Source organism: Carcharodon carcharias, chromosome 26, assembly GCF_017639515.1.
Source record: "Carcharodon carcharias isolate sCarCar2 chromosome 26, sCarCar2.pri, whole genome shotgun sequence".
Lineage (NCBI taxonomy): Eukaryota > Metazoa > Chordata > Chondrichthyes > Lamniformes > Lamnidae > Carcharodon > Carcharodon carcharias.
Window position 1 is genome coordinate 27,624,701 of NC_054492.1, and position 21,018 is coordinate 27,645,718.

Sequence of the window (21,018 nt, forward strand, 5' to 3'; positions counted from 1 at the left end):
AATGTCTTTCATGGGAATATTCGGATACCTTAACAATCACATGATATGTAGCTGTGTTTGTATCTAAAATGCAACTAATTCGTCAGCACATTTGAAGACATAAGGGAAATATTCAAGCCAAGGAGGCAGTTTAGACTAGTTGATCCCTAGTGTCAAGAAATTGAGTTATGAGGAAGACTGGAGAAACTAGGGCACTTTAGCCTTAAAATTGAGAAGGGACTTATAGAAGTATGTAAGAAGCCAAATAGTTTAAGTAAGCACTACTTCAAGATCCATGAGCTAAACTGGGATGAGTGCCCTCCCTCACCTGTATCTACCGTGAACACCTTTTCTCCTATATATTGTAGCACTGGTAAAATTAGCAAGAGAAACGTTTCCACCGCTCTTCCATCTTCCTAAGGTCTCTGGTTTTCACTTATTCTCATTCAGTTACAGTGGGTGGATGTTATAGCATATGGAGAAGGTTATTCAACATTCATTAGTATGGTGCTGGTTTTCTGCAACTCCCCCCATTTACATTGTGGCTCCAGTTTGAGATCACTAATGAAACCTGAAATAGCCACTCCCACACAACCTTGCAACAATGCAAAAGCAAAATACTGCAAGTGCTGGAAATCTGAAATAAACACAGAAAATGCTGGAAATATTCAAAAGGTCTGGCAGCATTTATGGAGAGAGAAGCAGAGTTAACATTTCAGGTCTGTGAACTTGTTAACTATTTGTCTCCACAGATGCTTTCAGGCCTGCTCAGTATTTCCAACATTTTGTATTTCCTTGTACCTATGGAGTTATTTTCAAGTCATGCTTGCATTTTTTTTAAGGATAAGGTGTTTTCTCTTTGTGCAAAAGCATAAATGCCCAGCTGCAGGAATTGTGGCAGGTGGGAGCATTTAATTTGGCAGGAAGCAAAAAATCTGCTTCCTGCCGGTGGGATAAACTGTTGGAATTTTGTTCTAACATACAAACAAGGAGTAGGAGTAGGTCATTTGGCCCCTAGAGCCTGCTCAATCCTAAGATCATGGCTGATTTGACAGTAACCTCAAATCTGCATCCCACCTACCCCCGATAACCTATTACCCCCTTGCTTACTAAGAATCTATCCATCTCTGCCTTAAAACTATTCAGACTCTGCTTCCAGCGCCTTTTCAGGAAGAGAGTTCCAAAAACTCACGACCCTCTAAGAGAAAAAAATTCGCCTCACCTCCATTTTAAATGGGCGACCCCTTATTTTTAAAGAGTGACCCAACGTTAAAGGCGGGTTGAGCTTCCCGACTAGCAATGTCGGGAACCCCATTTGCATGCATTAGCATCTCGTGCATGTTTTTAAAAGGCCACCTTGCCGGAATTAAGCTCCCCCTCCAAATTAAATGCCCAGCCAGTGAGAATTTAGAATGTTCAGTTTTATGAGTGTATATAAGTGGCGTGTACCTGCCGAGCTTCACCTCTTCCATGACTTTGAGATCCGTAGATGTTGCTTTCTCCTTCTTGGGGACCTCATATAACTTCACTCATATTGAGTTAGCAAAGGCTGTGCCAAGGATGGACAAGGGCAGGGATGAAGGGAGGGAAGGAGGTGGATGCCTCCAAGATGGAGGATAGCCAACTTGCAACTCCAAACCTCCATCATCCCAGGCGAATAGTTATGGCTGACAAGAAATCATGTAGTTAGTCTTTCCATGCTGCCAAGGCAGTGGTCTCTATAGAGTTTCGAGGGTAGTGAAGACAATTGGAAAAGTGCCCACTTGAGGTTTCTTGCACATGTCTGCCATCACCCTGCTGAAAGAGCAATGTATCCATATGCATTCATGTATGAACAGGAGGAACACCCTTATCTGGTCCTCCAGGATGTTCTTTACCTGGAAGGGATGGGGTGTGGATGCCGAGTCTTGATGGAGGCCGAGCGAAGGGCTTAGCACTCGCCTGGTGGCTTTGAGATGGAGGGAAACCTTAAAGGACATTCTCACTTAATGTATCACTACAATTCATTCACACATCCACTGAGGCATTGATGATGAAAGCAACCCTGCCTTTGTAATGGCTCTCATCCAGATGAGGAGAAGGAGGGCCCATTGCAGGTTGGCACAGGGCCAGGAGGAGCAAGGGCCTGTGCAGCAAGAGGCAGCGGGGACTCTATAAAGTCAAGAGGCTAACCAACATGGAACACTGCATCAGTGATCATTGGCCCGAACATGGGTGGATCACAGGTGGTGCTCTTATCTAGAGATGAGTGACAGGCAATGCCGGAGGTGCCCTCGTATGTCCCGGGGTGTGGTTGCTCACATAAGCCAACTTGTTCAGTACAAGCTGCAGCCACAAGGATTCTATAAGAGTATTGCAGAGCTCCTGGCCTGCAATGAGTGAATGTCTATCCAGCGCCATCAGACAATGGAGGGGTGGGCGACTTGCTGCCCGCCCCCATCACAAGACTTGCTGAGCTCCTCACTGATGCATAATTAATGAGCTGAAAAGTGGAAGATAGTGCTTGATCACCCACCCAGCAGGTATCACATCAGCTTTCCCGCCTGCCACTGGACTTAGTCTTCAGAATGGAAAATTTCGCCCCAGTTCTTGTAAAGTGTGCTTAAGGTTTGGCTACAATGCTGCATAAAGGAAACATTTTCTCTTGTTGGGGGAAAGGAGACAGCAGTACAAGATGAAGTTTGCTGGCATATATGGACAGGCAAGGAATAGATCCCATCTATAGGCAGAACAGAATGTCACCTCTACATTCATACTGCTAACAGTAGGGAGAGGTACCACCTTTTGAGCTGATGGAATGTGAGAGGCACTAACATTGCCACCTTTACAATAGCACAATGTCACTCAAGTCAAGACTGCCTACAGGTACAGCCAAGTAACAAAAATGCAGCAAAAATCGGACACACGGTTCTCTCTACTATGCTACACTACATTGAGCCAGCAGGAGGCATGTCTGCTGCACAGTAAGAAAGCCAGTGTCAGTTTCCCTTCAGTTTTAAACCCCCCCCACCACCCCCTCCCCCTTATCCCCCCAGGTCTCTCTCTGCCTCCACAGGGTGCCCCACCAAGCAGCCAAGCTGAGAGCTGATAAAACTGATCATCTGTTTCCCTGGTGAATTCAATTATCAGACAAGCCCCTGAGGCTCCAACCTACAATAATGTGAAATGAGCATCTTAACTGCTACACCACCAGATTAAAAAAAACACATTCTCCTTTCTGAATTTTTTTACACACCTGTAGACCATGCAGGTACATCATTGGGCCTTCTGACTATCATGGTGACAAATTCTGACTATTAGCATTGATACCATAACGCAAGTAGAATGCTGAAATGATATGACAGAATATGCCTGACCACATTTGTTGTATATTACACCTCTTGAATCGATTTTTGTTTTTAACAATTATGAGAGTTCAGTGTATCTGATTATTTTATTAAAATAAAATATATTTTATGCTTTAATTTTAAAAAGAATGCCTGCATCTTCAGATGTGTAATCAGGTCTGATCTTGTAAGTTTGTCCTATAAAATATCATCAGGCATCCACTTCAATATGGTGAAGCAATAGGGGTCCTTCCCTGCAGGGTGGAATGTTCTGAAATATGCTGTATTAAGAAAGAAACAGTAAAAAAAAATAAATGAATCTTCCTCCATATCTATGTCTAAACGTTTTAAAGCATAAACTGGTAAGAGCTGCTGCAGATGATAGCATTTGCTAGCATAGTGCGCCTTTCATAGCATAACGGGAATACCGTAGTAAGGAAGCATCTTGTAAAACCGCGTGTAATGATTCCCGTAAATATCCACATTGAGCAGGAATGACAGAATTGTTGCAGACTGTCATGAAATAGTAAGAAAAGTGTAAAGGGGATGCTCCAGGGTAACCTTTTAGAAGTTGGCTAGACAATGTTTAATTTTACCAAATTGGTTTTTGTCAACCCTATAAACAGCGATTACCAGTTTCGTTGGTAGGTCAGACCGAAAGATTACCCCTTCTCTTTCAGATGATAGCCAATGTGTTGTGCATTTCCAACATTTTCTGTATTCTTGTTACATTTCACATAAATATATATATAAACTGTTGCATTATATTTTACTATATTTTAACCTGCCCAGTGTATAGAAAAACGCTCATTTATCTAGCGTTTTATCACTTCCCTCAGCACCAATTTAAAGGATTCCACATATCATTGATTACTTTGAAGTACAATGACTGTTGTTATGTGTCAAGTACAATAGTAGTTTTATCCACAACAAGATGCCACAGTCAGCAAAAAGCTTGCAAAAATAAATTAGGTGCAACTGTTCAGAAGGTGCAATGTGAAACATAAGAAGACCTTGTGGTCTTGGGCCATTATGACAGAAAAACGCGGTTTATCTGAATGAGTGGCACGTTTTGTTGGAAGAGGAACAAAGTGGGATATTTCCCCTTCCCCTGCTCCCTTGAATTGTTCTTTAGTTCATCTGGGTTGCAATGATGAAGGAAAATCGGATGGAAGATTCATTCTCGGGCTGTTCTTCTGCTCCTCCTACTACCTGACTTTGAGTACTAATGGCAAAGGCATGTGATCGAGTCACCCATTAGCTGTCTGTCCCAGGGAGATTAAAACATACTGAATGACACAAGTTGTGAAAAAATATAAATATTTTGGGAGTATTTCTAGCTGACTAGTTTGAGAATTCACTTTTGTTTTCCTGCCATTATTATTGTGTGGCCCAGTGTAAGTGTAATTTTCATCTGGCAATGCATTGTAATGCAAGGCAAGTTATGCTGCTTTCTGTAATACAAGGAACTGCACAGCCTGAATTGATTCTATATCCCATCAAGCATTACCTGAAGCTCCAGGAATTTAATGTAACGTTTTGCTGTGGTTCCCCACTGCTCTTTCTTTCTGTGCACTGTTTCATTGCAGTATTTTACTATTTAAATAAGAGTTTTGTATAAACTAATTACTTTCTAAACGAGTTCTTCTGAGTCATGCTATCCGAGTACCTTTTTTATATTCCAAATCTGAACATCTCACAGCCTGGAAGCATTTGCACTTTATTCAGCTGTTGACCTTTGGCAATTTGTATAGGACTGTTGTGCTAAACTTTGAAATGTAATTGTTATCACATTGGTGGTGATAAGTACTTCATGAATTAAACACATCACATACTGTGAATGATGCCAAAGCTATTGGGAAGACAGAGGAACGGGCGGGGTGGGGGGGCTAAAATTGTGCTGTGATTATCTGGAGAATATGGAAAGTGTAAGCATTTATAAGACTATTGGATAAATACACTTGCAAATGAAAGCCCCAAAAGTTTCCAGTCCTTATGGAATAAAAGAACCTCATTCTAGAACAAGACCAGCAACTTGCATTTACATAGCACCTTTAACATAGTGAAACATCCCAAGTTGCTTCATAGAACCATTATCAAAGAAAATTTGACACCGAGTCACATAAAGAGACATTAGGGCAGGTGACGAAAAACTTGATCAAAGAGGTAGGTTTTAAGGAGTGTCTGAAAGGAGGAGAGGGATAGAGAGAGGCCGAGAGGCTGCAGTGTAAAGTACAGAAGTAACAAAAGAAGTGTGGCAATGAAAAGAAACACAAGATTCTTTGATGACAAAGAAAGGTGAGGAAAATATGTGTTCAATCTAAACCTGATAGAATTTACAGTACAAAATAATTGGAATGTGTGGCCAGAAAACGGAAAAAGTAGTTTTGTAATGTATGCTGTGAAAATGATCTGACGCTTTTTTAATTTAATTTTGTCTTATATCACAGTGACAGGTTTATTAGAGCGCTGTGTAGGAAACATTCAAGGTTTTTGAGTATGATGGGGCCTAATTAATTGCACCTCATAAACCTGTTAACATGGGAAACATAGGTGACAGTTTGTGCTGTTTGATAGGCACCTAACTTTAAAAGATCTTTTTTAACAAAAAGCCACCATGCAGGCTCCACTAGTAAAGGCTGAGCCACAGAGCCCAAAAGGTTCCAGATTTAATTTATAGTCTGCATTGAGTTAGCTGACCTCAGTCAGGGTAATAGTGTGCTCTGCAGCATCAGGTTAGGGAGGAATAAGAATTGGCCAGCCCCGTTCACTCACTGACAACTGCTGCTGAAAAGTACAAACGTACAAATTTTGGGTGAGGAATAGGAGCTTCATGGCTGGTTTCTATTGACACTCCCCAATGTCACTGATGAAGAACAGCCAGTTTGGGGACAGATTCCAGAAGATAGTGGGTGCCCAAGGAACCTTACCTAGCAAGGAGGCAAGGAAATTGGTACAAAAAATATTGTATTTTTTAATAGAAAACTGCATCCAGATACTGTTTTTTTTACCCTGTTTCTAAACTACATGTTTATACTTTAATTATTGAGTATAATTGGTCTCAGCTTGACAATGGGTAATTAATCCGAAGAAAAGAAGGAAGTGGACCCCATGTGGTATTTAAGAAAAGAAAATGTAGCTGAACCGAAGAGAGTACAAGACAGTACAGCATCTGGGTCCTGTGCCAGGCATTTAAAGCTGTTATTTTCTGCTTATGTGTTCCAGCATAACATATGCGCCCCTATTATGTTATAAAAAAAAAGGCTCTTCAGTTTTAAACAGACCTAAGCCTTTCTGAGGAACTGGGGTTGAAGTCTGGATAATGAGCGATGCAGCCTCTCAAGGAAGAGTGAGCAGATAATACCATGTGGACACAGAGTCTGTATGCAGCTCTCAATTCCACTTAATGCATGCTGAAGCCACATCGAATTGCATTTCACATAAGTGTGATGGGTCATTAGATATAAGAGGAAATTGTCTCAGATGGGTTCAATAGATGCAACAAATATTTTACAAAACATTTTCCATTAACAGTGTAAGGCAAAAATGAAGCATTTGTATAGTAATATGCTAACATACAGAGATCCCTTTTACAAGGAGATTGTGCAATACTTTTTCTGTGCTTCTAATACTGCAATTATTGTTAGTTGAGCTTTTTTCGATTTAAAAAAATATAGTTTTTTGCATTGTGGATAGTGAACAACACCTCATGGAATTAGTCTAAAAAGGCAAACTAATTGGAGAGAAGGGATTCAAGAAGCATATTAAATCACAAAAGCAGTGTGGCCAGTATATTACTGTTTTAAATTCACTAAGGAGCATCTGCATTTATTTAGTCTCTTTCATGTTTGCATAAAGAATTTTTTCAAGAAGAGCACTGACTGTGCTGTACGCAAATGTGACAATCACCCACCAGAAATATCCCACATGAGGTGAATGGCCATGTAGACTTGGATATGGGTGGAATGTTAGCTACAACACCAGAAGTCCTTGCTCCTGCAATAGTGCACCCGAGTCGCTGGACTAGAGAGACAGGGTGTCAGTGTAATCTCTTACCCATCTAACAGTGCAACATTCCTTCAGTATTACACTACAATGTTAACCTGGGTTATATGCTCAGGCCCTAGTGTAAATGCACAACATTCTAATCCAGAGGTGAAAACATTGCCAAGCTGACAGTAATTTTGATAATTAAAGTTCTATTTTAACCATTGCAATGCCGCGTTTGCAAAGCCATGGCCCCTTTCCAAGGCTGCGCAGTCTTGGTCAGACATAGTCTGAGCACTGTGACGGATTTTGGGTATTGTGCCTCAGAAAAAATATTAGTCTTGGAGGGGCTACAGTGTATCACCAGGATAAGTGGATATGATGAATAAACATGGCATATTCACTTGAGTTTAGAAGGCTGAGAAGAGATCAAATCGAGATCTTTAAATGTTAAACACATCAGATAGGGGCATAAACTTAACATTAGAAATAGGCCATTTAAGGGTGAAATCAGGAAGCAATGTGTCCTTATACCCCCATGGAAATCTGGAACTGTCTACCCGGAAAGTTTGTGGATGCAGGGTCAAGTGAAATTTTCAAGACCGAGATTAATGGATTTTGCTAGGTAAGGATATCAGGGGATATGGAGGAAAGCCAGCTAAATGGAGTGGAGGTGCAGATCAGCCATGAACTAACTGAGTGGTGCAACAGGCCCAAGGGGCTGAATAGCTTACTCCTGTTCCTATGTTCCTAAAAAGTACTTGTTTTTATATAGTGCTACGACAACTGACCTCCACCAGACTCATGATAGGGTAGATAGAGAGAAAATATTTCCTCTGGTGTGGAGAGTCCAGAACAAGAGGACATAACCTTAAAATTAGAGCCAGGCCATTCAGGAGTGATGTCAGAAAGCGCTTCTTCACACAAAAGGGAGTAGAAATCGGAAACTCTCTCCCCAAGAAACAGTTGAGGCTGGGGGTCAATTGAAAATTTCAAAGTTGCGATTGATAGCTTTTTGTTTGGCATTATTATTAAGGGTTACAGAACCAAGATGGATAGATGACAAAGTACAGATCAGCCAGGATCTAATTGAATGGTGCAGCCGGCTCAAAGGGCTGAGGGACCTCACATATCCACCGCGCCCCCCGCCCCCACAACTTCCTGTTCCAAGGTAGGGCATAATTGGCTTCACATGAAGTGATTATGTTACAGCATGAATAATCTGGAGGCCTAGACTAACAGTTCAGAGAATGTAAATTGTCTCATTGTCCAGGATTCTTGGGTCATTTGCTTTCTGTGAAACATATCTCAGCAATAGTCAGCACCTAAGTAGAAGAAGGAATAAAATTGAACGAAAAGGATTTCAGTCTGGTCAGAGATCCAAGTAGGTAAACCTATGTAATTTATGCATTGTGTATTTTTTTTAAATTCTGAGAATTTAAAAGAAGTAAAACATTAAAGGTCTCATTTAATTTGTATTAAACTGGATCAGTACTGGGGCAGCATGCCATAATTTCAGTTGCTGATAACTTAAAATGGTCATTTTAAATTACAGGATAGAAATTATTATCACCACTATTCTAGTACAAACGCTTGAAAAGTGCATACTCAATTGCTCTTGGCACTATCCTAACTTACTTTCTAACATTATAAACAACTTTGGGGGAAAGATTCTGCAACACTTGCAGTGTCTGTGACAGAAACACCATTTTTGAGCTGCACTGATGACAGGCAATGAGGCTTGGGTGTTCCTGCCTACCTGCAGACCCTGGCTATGTCACATTGTGCGCTGTGGGACAGGAGTCACTGTACTTGGTTTGCATACAGCATGAGGACAGGATTATATAATCACTCAGGCTTTTTGCACTAACCATTCCAGAATAAATTTAAAATGCAATAATTAATACATTCTTACAGTAGGAGGATTAGTAAGGTTTAAATAAATTTATATATATATGGCATTCAGTTTAATACCTTATTTAATAAGTTGAATGTACTGCTAACTGCTAAATTTGCACAGAGCCAAACTTTCACAGGATCTTTGGGGTAATTAGGATGATGTATTTAAATTAAAGATTATTTAAGTTGCAACACAGGATAGTAACTTTTGTTTTTTATTCATTCATGGCATCACTGGCTAGACCAGCATTTATTGCCCATCCCTAATCCCAGTGGGGAATGGAGGTATAGAGGGATTGGACATCTATGGCAAAAAGGAAGCGGTTGGGGCCTGGGAACTGGAAATTGTTGATATGATGTAGGGTGTCAGAGGAATCACAGATGTAAGTGGGAAGAGACTGGACAAGGGGAGACCAAATGGAGTCAAGACAGCAAGAAATGAGTTCCGTGGGGCAGGAACAGGTTAACACGATCGGTCTGCCGGGACAGTCCTGTTTGTGGATTTTGGGTATGAGGTAGAAGCGGGCCGTCCAAGGTTGGGAGACTATGAGGTTGGAAGCTGTGGAAGGAAGATCTCAAGAGGAGATGAAGTCAGTAACAGTCCTAGAAACAATGACTTGATGTTCAGTGGTGAGGTCATGGTCCAGGGGGAGGTAGGAGGAAGTGTCTGCGAGTTGACACTCAGCCTCTGTGAGGTAGAGGTCAGTGCGCCAGACAACAACAGCACCACCCTTGTCAGCGAGTTTGATGACAATGTCAGGGTTGGACCTGAGAGAACGGAGTGCAGCAGGTTCAGAGAGAGACAGGTTAGAGTGGGTGAGAGGAGCAGAGAAATTGATACAACTGATGTCATGCTGTCAGTTCTCAATGAAAAGATCAAGAGCAGGTAAGAATCCAGAGGGAGAGGTCCAGGTGGATATTGGAGACGGGTAGAATCTGTTGAACGGGGAGAGGACTCCTGCCCAAAGAAGTGAGCACGGAGACACATCTGTTCTGATGATGCCACTTTCAAAACCAGTTCCCCTTTCTTCCTTAACCGAGGTTTTCCACCCACGGTGGTTGACAGGGCCCTCAACCGTGTCCGGCCCATGTCCCGCGCATCCGCCCTCACACCTTCCTCTCCATCCCAGAACCATGATAGGGTCCCCCTTGTCCTCGCTTATCACCCCACCAGCCTCTGCATTCAAAGGATCATCCTCCGCCATTTCCGCCAACTCCAGCATAATACCACCACCAAACGCATCTTCCCTTCACCCCTCCCGGCAGCATTCCGCAGGGATAGTTCCCTCTGGGACACCCTGGTCCACTCCTCCATCACTTCCTACACCTCAACCCCCTCCCACGGCACCTTCCCATGCAACCGCAGAAGGTGCAACACCTGCCCCTTTACTTCCCCTCTCCTCATCATCCAAGAGCCCAAACACTCCTTTCAAGTGAAGCAGCATTGCACTTGCACTTCCCTCAATTTAGTCTACTGCATTCGCTGCTTCCAATGCGGTTTCCTCTACATTGAAGAGACCAAACGCAAGCATGACCCAGACCTCCCTGTCACTTGCCATTTCAACACTCCACCCTGCTCTCATGCCCTCAAGTTCGTCCTTGGCCTGCTGCAATGTTCCGGTGAAGCTCAACACAAACTGGAGGAACAGCACCTCATCTTCCGACTAGGCACTTTACAGCCTTCTGGACTGAATATTGAGTTCAACAACTTTAGATCATGAACTCTCTCCTCCATTCCCACCCCCTTTCTGATCCCCCTTTTCCAATAATTTATATAGATTTTTTTTTCCCACCTATTTCCATTATTTTTAAAAGTAGTTCCATCCATTGTTTTATCTCTACCTTTTAGCTTATTTCGATCCCTTCCCCCCCACCCCAGCCTCCACTAGGGCTTTCTGTACCTTGCTTGTCCTGCTTTCTACCCTTAATGTCACCATTAGCACATTTCTTAGCTAATATCACCACCGTCAAGACCTCTTTGTCCTTTTGTCTATGACATCTTTTGGCTATCTCCACCTATCACTGGCCCTCTATCCAGCTCTACTTGTCCCACCTCCCCCTTAAACCAGCTTATATTTCACCTCTTTTCTATTTTTCCTTGGTTCTGTTGAAGAGTCATATGGACTCGAAATGTTAACTGTGTTCCTCTTCACAGATGCTGTCAGACCTGCTGAGTTTTTCCAGGTATTTTTGTTTTTGTTTTGGATTTCCAGCACCCGCAGTTTCTTGCTTTTATATCAAGTTGTGTTGAGTATATAGTGCAGAAACAGACCATTCGGCCCAAATGGTCTATGCTGCCTTTTATGCTCCACACAAGCCTCCTTACAACCTCTTCTAACCCTGTCATTTTATCTTTCTATTCCTTTCTCCCTCATGTTTTTACCTGGCTTCCCCTTTAATGCACTGATGCAGTTACAGAAATAAGGAGGGGTAATGCCATGAAAGGTTTTAATTGTTATGCGTATAGTAGCCAATCCCGGAAGGTGTGATAGGTGAGTGGATTTGGTACAGGATAGGATGCATCAGCCTTTATACACAGCAAGATCCCACAAACGGCAATGGGAGTAATGACCAGTGAGTCTGCTTTTTTATGACAGTCCAAGGAAGCATCTTGGCCAAGATCCTGGGACAACTCCCTCTTCTTTGAACATTTCATGGAATCTTTTAATGTTTATTCACCATTGGAACTGTTAGATGGTTTAACACCTCATCAAAATGCTGCCATGTCCAGCACTCCCTGAGCATGAAAATTGAGTATCAGCTTAGATGATGAGCTCAAATTCCTTGTATGAATGAATGTTAAATTGCTTCCTTTGCCACATCATACACTCAGCAGGTGCAACCAACAGAAAACAGCAGGCCATGTCTGTAATAATAAATTACAAAAAAAAATCCAAACAGCAGGACACAATTAAAAGCCAGTATTAGTTTTCCTGAAGATGCAGTGCTAAATTAACTACATGGTGTGGTACTGACCAGAATATGCCAGAATCTGTACTTGATTTAACTAATCTCGGTTATAGCAGTAATTACAGATGCAGCAATTAGATGCAACAACCTTTGGCTAGGGATGGGGAATTTTGGCTATGATTCCTGCTCATGATTATTGTCCATTGATCCCTGTTGGAAGTATGGACATGCAAACATCAAGTAAATTCAGTATCAGTATCTGCTCTGATGGCTTCATGTTGAAAGCCTCACATATGAAAACTTGCCCGTGATATCAGAGAATTTCCGGTATGTAAATGGAGCCAAGCATGTCCTTTAAAAGTGAAGGACATAGAAACGGGGGAATAGGGAAATCCAGCATGAAAGTACGAAGTGATATCAGCAATAGCAAATAGTTGGCTGTCATCTTTGCATGTGTGATTGACATGACTGTTTATCTTCCAGTTTCCATTTTAAAGTACAATCACTTTATGTTTAACCTCTACTAATGTTTGTGTTTAACATGTTATGCAGGAACCTGCTGAGCTGACGATATCAAAGGAGTTGCCTGGAATTTTGGCAGAGCATGCACAGCCAGCCAATAAGAAAATATTCCCAACATGGGAAAAGTTCTTACAAATGTTCCTCTGTCAAGGTATAAATTTTCCTCGTGATAACATGTTTGTCATACTAGAGGAAATCCCTGCTTAGTTTGCAGATCAAATTGTTGCTTTGAATTTCTTAAGAAAGAACATGAATTCTATATAAAAACAAAAACAAAAAAACTGCGGATGCTGGAAATCCAAAACAAAAACAGAATTACCTGGAAAAACTCAGCAGGTCTGGCAGCATCGGCGGAGAAGAAAAGATTTGATGTTTCGAGTCCTCATGACCCTTCGACAGAACTTGAGTTCGAGTCCAAGAAAGAGTTGAAATATAAGCTGGTTTAAGGTGTGTGGGGGGGGGGGCGGAGAGAGAGAGAGAAGTGGAGGGGGGATGTGGTTGTAGGGACAAACAAGCAGTGATATTGTTGTTGACATCTTTTGATGATCTGCTTCTATCACTGATTGTTTGTCCCTACAACCACACCCCCCCTCCACTTCTCTCTCTCTCCGCCCCCCCGACACACCTTAAACCAGCTTATATTTCAACTCTGTCTTGGACTTGAACTCAAGTTCTGTCGAAGGGTCATGAGGACTCGAAACGTCAACTCTTTTCTTCTCCGCCGATGCTGCCAGACCTGCTGAGTTTTTCCAGGTAATTCTGTTTTTGTCATGAATTTTATATCATGCTTTTCATATCCTCAATGTTTTCCAAAGTGCTTCACAGCTGATGCATTAGTTTTGAATTATAGTCACTGTTGTAATGTATGCAAACATGATAGCCAGTTTGCACATGGCAAGCTCCGCAAACAGCATTGAGGTAGAAGACCAATTAGCCAGTTTTGGGAGTCTTGGTTAAGAGAAAAGTTTTGGTTACAACATCATAGAACTCCCTTGTTCTTCTTGAAATAACACCCTGGGATTTTTTTTATATCCACCTGAACAGGTGTGCATTTGGGCCTTGTACATGTGCCATTCTAGCTCTACAGCCGGAATTATACACTCGTCCCTGACTCTGTTCTAGGAACAATCTAATTTAGTAAGAAGATGTTCAGTCAAAAAACTACTATTGAAGGGAAATAATTAGTATAACTACGACATTATGTTAATTCATCTGAGGGGTGTAATTCAGTAGCATGCTTCTGCAATATTATAGCAAAGAAGATTTTTAAGTAGAGGTGTATTTTACATTTTTAGATTTCTTTAACGTTTAGTAAATGGTACATGTTACAGTTATAATTTCTTAATAAGTTGTTAAAATCCGGAGAGTCCACAAAGAGCCTGTCAAAATACTGTAAATACAAGAGCTCAGATTATAATCAAATTGCTCCTTCTCAACCTAAAGCCATTCCTTTGGGGAGTTACGGTAATGTTTTAAGAAAGAAAGAACTTGCATTCATAAAGCAACTTTCACAGCCTCAGTAAATGCTTAAACGCTTTACAGCCATTGAAGTCCTTTGGAAATGTAGTACAAGGAAATTATTTAGGAAATACAGCAGTCATTTTGTGCATAGTAAGCTCCCACAAACAGCAGTGTGATAATGATCAGATAATCTGTTTAATGATGTTGGTTTTACCGATAATATTGTTCAGAACTCCCCTGCTATTTGCCGTGGAATCTATTACGAGCTTCATAGAGGGCAGATGGTTTAGCATTCCACATGAAAGATGGCACCTACAACAGTGCAGCAATCCCTCAGTACACCACTAAAGAAATGCTTTGCCTGAGAACCATTAAGACAAACTGGAGGTTATGTCTTGGAATTGGTGAATCCAGAATCTTGGATTTTTGCAACACGTACCCATGCATTAACAGATGGCTGACAAAACCAATTTATTAAGGGTGTGGTAGCATAGTGGTTATGTTACTGGACTAGTCATTCAGTGGCCCAGACTAATAATCTGAAGATATGAATTAGAATCCCACCAGAACAGCTGGGGAATTTAAACCAAATTAATTAAATAAAAAACAAAAACAGAATTACCTGGAAAAACGCAGCAGGTCTGGCAGCATCAGTGGAGAAGAGCAAAGTTGACGTTTCGAGTCCTCATGACCCTTTACTAATCTAGAATATAAAGCTAGTATCAGTAATGGTGACCATGCCAATGCCAGATTGTGATTTTTTTTAAAAATCTGGTTTACTAATGTCTTTTAGAGAAGGGAGTCTGCTGTGCTTAACTGATCTGGCCTATATGTGACTCCAGGCCCTCAGTGATGTTGCTGACCCTTAACAGCCCTCCTAAATGTCCTACCAAGCAATTTAGTTGCACAATATTCAAGAAGGCAGCTCACCACCATCTTCTCAAGGGCAATAAATACTGGCCTTGCCAGTGGCTCCTGTGGATGAATAGCAAAAATCACCCAACCATAATAGTGACCTATTTTGCCCATTCCTCCATGTTCCCCCTCTTCAGAAGATATCAAATCCTCGCTGGAGTATGGTTCCATGGGCATCAGGCGGCCTCCTGCACCTCACCAGGTGAGCTATGAGGGTGAGTGTCAACAGGCCGTCCCATGTATAGGGACATCAGAACTGAATCCAGTCATATCCTGGCATTACATCCATGCATCTGCATCTCCCACCAAAGGTTAAAGCGAGCAGCAGTGGGAACCCTGGCTGATTTCCAACTCTTCCCAATTTATTAAGGGTGCGGTAGCATAGTGGTTATGTTACTGGACTAGTCATTCAGTGACCCAGACTAATAATCTGAAGATATGAATTAGAATCCCACCAGATCAGCAACCTCAACACAAACTGTGAACCAAACCTCACTCTTTCCTGATCTGCCAAGTTTAGTTATACACTGGATAAACCCATTAAACCTTAAGGTTTATTAAATGCACTGGTGCATTTCAACTTGATTAGTCCCTCTGTGCTGCAGTATTTGGAAGATGTGGGAAAGAAAGGTCAGAATCCATTTTTTTGTTTGCTGTTTTAAAAATCAATCTCTTGAATTTAACTCGCCACTGTCGAGTAAAGGGTTAACTCTAATGATAGCTGCTGAACATGTGCGTAAGGAGCTATGTCACAGTGATAACATTCACTGAGAGGAGATGAGTATGAAGCATCTCAGAGAGTAGCTCCAGCTATGTCTTGGTCTTATTTAACCTTTGTTAATAGTTAGCATGTAAATAAAAGTTTTTGAACAGGAGACCAATGTCTCTAGGATGATCTTTTCTAGAGAAAGAAACCAACGAATCCCAAGATTAAACCCACAATAACAGATGGTGTCAGCTGTTACTACGTTCAGAGGAACAGTAGACAGAGGTGGGAAAAGCCTCAAATGAAACCCAGCGACAATGCAGAGCAGAGGGTGAAGGACTTCGAGGCCGACCCAGTAACCACACCGGAGACAACCAAATAACGAGGACAGCCCAGCAACTGGCAAGACAAGCAGCGCAGGAAAAGACAACCTCAAACCAGAGTGAGAAATGGCTACTACATTGCCCCTGGCAGAATCCTTTCAAAATATAAAGGGCTCCAGACAGTCTGAGCAATGGCAAAATTGATGAAGACGTTTTATCTGGTACTGCGATGCTTCAGGTCTTGGGAGAAAATAGAACAAAGATCGAGTTAGCACTTCACTATACACTTTTGGGAGCATAGCAGATGTGTTGGCCCCTCAGAGGGTGAACGAAGAGACAGTCTTCTACGAGGATGTCATCGGAGCCTTTGACTCATACTTCAGTCTTTGCGAAAATATTGTCATAAAGAGGGCAAAATTTAAACAGTGCAATCAAAAACAGGGTGAAGGGATTGACTCATTCATCTATGAATTGTACCGCCTAGCTGACAATTGAGAATATGGAACACTAAAAATTACCTGATCAGAGATAGAATAGCTATTGGCATTTTAGATGAGAATCTCTCTGATTACTTACAATCTTGGGAAGATTTAAATGTTGTCACGACAGGGCATATAACCCCGAATTACTTACAGACATAATGAACTTTTTAAGTAAGACGTGTTTTTTAAAAAGACCTAGGGCAACATTCTCCCCCCGTTGGGGGGGGAAGAGCGGGAGCGGGCGCATGCGGGCGGGCTTCCGATCGGCACCCCTGGTCGGGGGCGAGCTGCCATTTTACGTGGGCAGGCCAGTTAAAGCCCGCCCAGCGTGACATCCGCCAGGAAGCGCTATGCACTCCCTGAGCGGGCGGGGGTGGATTCCCTCAGCTGGGAATGCACTCTTTCGCGCATGTGCACGGAAGGGCGCACAGATCTCCCTGAGGCAAAATGCTGCCTCAGGGAGATTGGCTCACATTTTAAACTTTAAATAAAGCTGAGAAAAAAATTTCCCTGCCATGTCCCTTCATGTGACATTGTCACTTGAGTTGGGACATGTCCATAACTTTTATTTTAAAATATTGAGGGATTTTTAAATCCTCATGAAACCTCATCCTGTCCGTGGATGAGGTTACATGCTTTTTCAGAAGCCCGCCAGGGCTCCCAGCCTGCCCGACAACCTTAAGGTTGGACGGGCAGGTCCGTTAATGACTTCAACTTCTTTGTTAATGGCCTTAATAGGCCGTTGACAGGTCAGTGGGCGCACAGCCGACACAGGTGCGCGCCCGCCAAACTGAAATCTGAATGATGCGCCATGACTTCGGGATGCACGCCCGATGTCACGCCATCTCATTTTATGCATCGTCAAGTGGGCCCCGCTCCCACTCGCCGACTGGAAAATACAGCCCCTACAAGCAAAAGCTGGCTGAGAATGTAAAGAAACCACTTTCTGAAAAATTCCTATGTGGATTAGAATTGACTGACTAATCCAGAGAACATGGAATGTCACACCTAAAAAAGGTGTCAAACCCTGCTTCAGACAGAGACACTTGAAAGGCAGAGATGCTATGCAAAAGACTGAACTTTAATCTCTCGGAGACAATGGAGACTAATTACCACATTGCAGCAGAAACCATCTCCTGTTGAGTTATATCTCAGTATATGGAAATGGTCTGAGTTGAAAGAAAGCAGGTTCTGGGTGAAAGACATGTTTGTTTTTTTCCTTCCAGGGCTACACAAAAAAGGAGTTTAAAAAGCCAGCTGCAAACCTGATCTATGTGTTCTAGTTCTGGTGTGCTCATGTGTGCTGTGAAGGTCATAGGAGAAGAACAGCAACTAGACATCCCTGCAGCTTGCACGTAAAGTCTTTCTCTCCTCTCTCTTGCTGGAGGCAAGTCACAAGTCAACAAAGCCGCAGTCAAAATGGAAATAGGACAGCTCTTTCAGCTAACCTGCAGAACCAAGTGTCTCCAAACCAACTGCTCAACTGCCAAAGTCAGCTGTACTGGAATCACCCAACTTAATACCCTCATATTTTGCCATACTCCTCACCGACAAGCCAAAGACTGATTCATATATCTTTTATTTAACTTGTATTTTTGGGTTCAACTTCTCATCTCTGATGTGTGTGTGTGTGTGTGTGTGTGTGTGTGTGTGTGTTGCATTTTTATTTTTTTCTCAGGTTTTAGTAACTAATAAACATACACTTTCTTTGACTCGAGAAATTGGCTCCTCCTAAAACATAAATACATTTGGTCTGGGAAGAGGCATCCACGAGGGAAGGGATCCCTTTCAAATTAAACTTAGTTGCGACCAACCGAGGGGATTGAATAAAGAAGGGGAGCCAGCTCATTCTTCCTCACCCGGGAGTGTAACAAAATTGGGGTCCCATTCGGAAAATTAACAATTTGGGGTATCTCGCCTAGGATCGTAAAAAATTGGGGGACCTCATCCAGGAACCGGTCGTAACAACGTAAGCAAAGTTGTACAACTGGCCAGACAGGCTGAAGAGTGGAGGCAGAATAAGGCTTTTGTCAGAGATGCGAGGAAAATCCCCCAAGAACAGCAGATGAAGTCATTCAATTTGCGAGTTGTGGAACCCAAAGTATAGCAAAGCAGCAACCAGGTAAACACCCTGAAAAGGCACTAGCCGCCATTTTCCCATGTCCCCGCTGTGGCGGGAAGAAAGACCACAGACAGGAAGAATGCCCCACCCGAATTGCATAGGATATAGGGAGTGACAAGGCATTGGAAGTGTTGGCAAAGTGGACAAATCTCCAGGTCTGCATGATTTGTGTCCCAGACTGCTGAGGGAGGCAAGAGAGGAGATCACAGGGGCTCTGACCCAAATTTTTAATTCCTCTCTGGCCACGGGGGAGGTGCCAGAGGACTGAAGAACAGTTAATGTGGTTCTGCTATTTAAGAAGGGTTATAGAGAGAAGCCAGGGAACTACAGGCCAGCGAGTCTCACATCAATTGTATGGAAACTATTGGAGAAAATTCTGAAAGAGAGAATCTATCTCCACTTGGAGAGGCAAGGTTTGATCAGACATTGTCAGCATGGCTTTGTCATAGGGAGGTCATGCTTCACAGATCTGATTGAACTTTTTGAGGAGGTGACCAGGTGTGTAGATGAGGGTGGTGCAGCTGATGTAGTTTATATGGATTTCAACAAAGCCTTTGACAAGATCCCACATGGGAGACTTATAAAGAAGGCAAATGCACATGGAATACAGGGTAATTTGATAAGGTGAATTCAAAATTGGCTTAGTTGTAGGAGACAGAGGGTGATGACAGAAGGATGCTTTAGTGACTGCAAGCCAATGTCCAGTGGCGTACCACAGGGATCTGTGCTGATCCCCTATTATTCGTCATTTAAATAAACGACATAGATTACTTTTTGGGGGGGTAGGATTAGTAAGTTTGCGGATGACACAAAGATTGGCTGGACGGTTAACAGTGAGATTGAGTGTCTTGGGCTACAGGAAGATATAGATGGGATGGTCGAATGGGCAGATTAGTACCAGATAGAATTTAACCCTAAAAAGTGTGAGGTGATACGCTTTGGAAGGAGTAATTTGACAAGGAAGTATTCAATGAACGGCATGACACTCGGAAGTTCTGAGGAACAAAGGGACCTTGACGTGTGTGTCCATAGATCTCTGAAGGCGGAGGGGCATGTTAGTGGGATGGTGAAAAAGGCATATGGGACACTTGCCTCTATCAATCAAGGCACAGATTGCAAAAGCAGGGAGGTCATGTTGGAGTAGTATAGAACCTTGGTGAGGCCACAGCTGGAGTACTGTGTGCAGTTCTGGCCGCCACATTATAGGAAGGATGTGATTGCACTGGAGAGGGTGCAGAGGAGATTCACCAGGATGTTGCCTGGGATGAAACATTTAAGTTATGAAGAGAGGTTGGATAGACTTGGGTTGTTTTCATTGGAGCAGAGAAGACTGAGGGACGACCTGATTGAGGTGTACAAGATTATGAGAGGCATGGACAGGATGGATAGGGAGCAGCTGTTCCCCTTAGCTGAAGGGTCAGTTACAAGAGGACAGAAGCTCAAGGTGAGGGGCAGGAGGTTTAGGGGGGATGTGAGGAAACACTTTTTTACCCAGAGGGTGGTAACGGTCTGGAATGCGCTGCCTGGGAGGGTGGTGGAGGTGGGTTGCCTCATATCCTTTAAAAAGTACCTGGATGAGCACTTGGCACATCATAACATTCAAGGCTATGGGCCAAGTGCTGGAAGATGGGAAAAGGTAGGTAGGTCAGGTGTTTCTCATGTGTCGGTGCAGAGGCCAAAGGGCCTCTTCTGCACTGTGATTCTGTGAAAATGGTTTCCTGTTCAAGGAAATCTGTATTTATCAGACAGAAGGAGAAATCTGTTCAAGGACCCTTCATTGAAGGCTTGATAACCAGGAAAGCAGCTTCCTAGGAAAAATAAAGGAAAATGCAAATGGGCATCAGACCGAATTCAAGCTAGACACAGGTGTCTCAGTGCTTTCTGACAGAGTTTCATAGCTGAATAAAGTGACACGAGAACTGTCCTCTATTCAACTCCAAGGTCTGTGGGGACCAATTTAAATGTTCAAGGCCAGCTAGATACAACACTAAAATACAAAGATAGAGAAATTTCGGAAACATTGTACAGTATTAAGAATGCTCTTTGTTGAGCACAAAAGCCTGTATAGCTCTGAACTTGCTTATAAAAGTTGGTGAAGTCAAAGCAAAAAACAAGATAATGAGTTTAGGAGGGATTGCCCCACACTTTTTAAAGGCTTAGGTAAGCCGAAGACTGTGTATCACATTACACTCAAGACAGATGCCAAGGAAGCTCCTACATCCACTTCTGAAAAGAGTCAGAAGTGAGATAGAAGTGATGCTGCAACAAGGGGTCATTTCACCAGTCACTAAACCAACTGAGTGATACTCTGGTATGATACCAGCCGCAAAGCCTAATGGCTCCATTTGAGTATTTCAAACAGCGTCACCACTTTAGCGCCGTAGAC

The 21,018-nt window shown here is 42.6% G+C and overlaps 1 protein-coding gene across 3 annotated transcripts in view; it reads left to right on the forward strand.

Moving 5' to 3' along the window:
- Positions 1-21,018, forward strand: part of iqch (IQ motif containing H) — a 152,755-nt gene that overhangs the window by 88,859 nt on the left and 42,878 nt on the right. For all 3 annotated transcript variants that reach the window (XM_041174725.1, XM_041174726.1, XM_041174727.1), the window contains 2 exons: positions 12,654-12,774; positions 15,137-15,214. In XM_041174725.1, the coding sequence (XP_041030659.1) occupies positions 12,654-12,774; positions 15,137-15,214 (199 nt within the window). The remainder of the gene's footprint in view (positions 1-12,653; positions 12,775-15,136; positions 15,215-21,018) is intronic.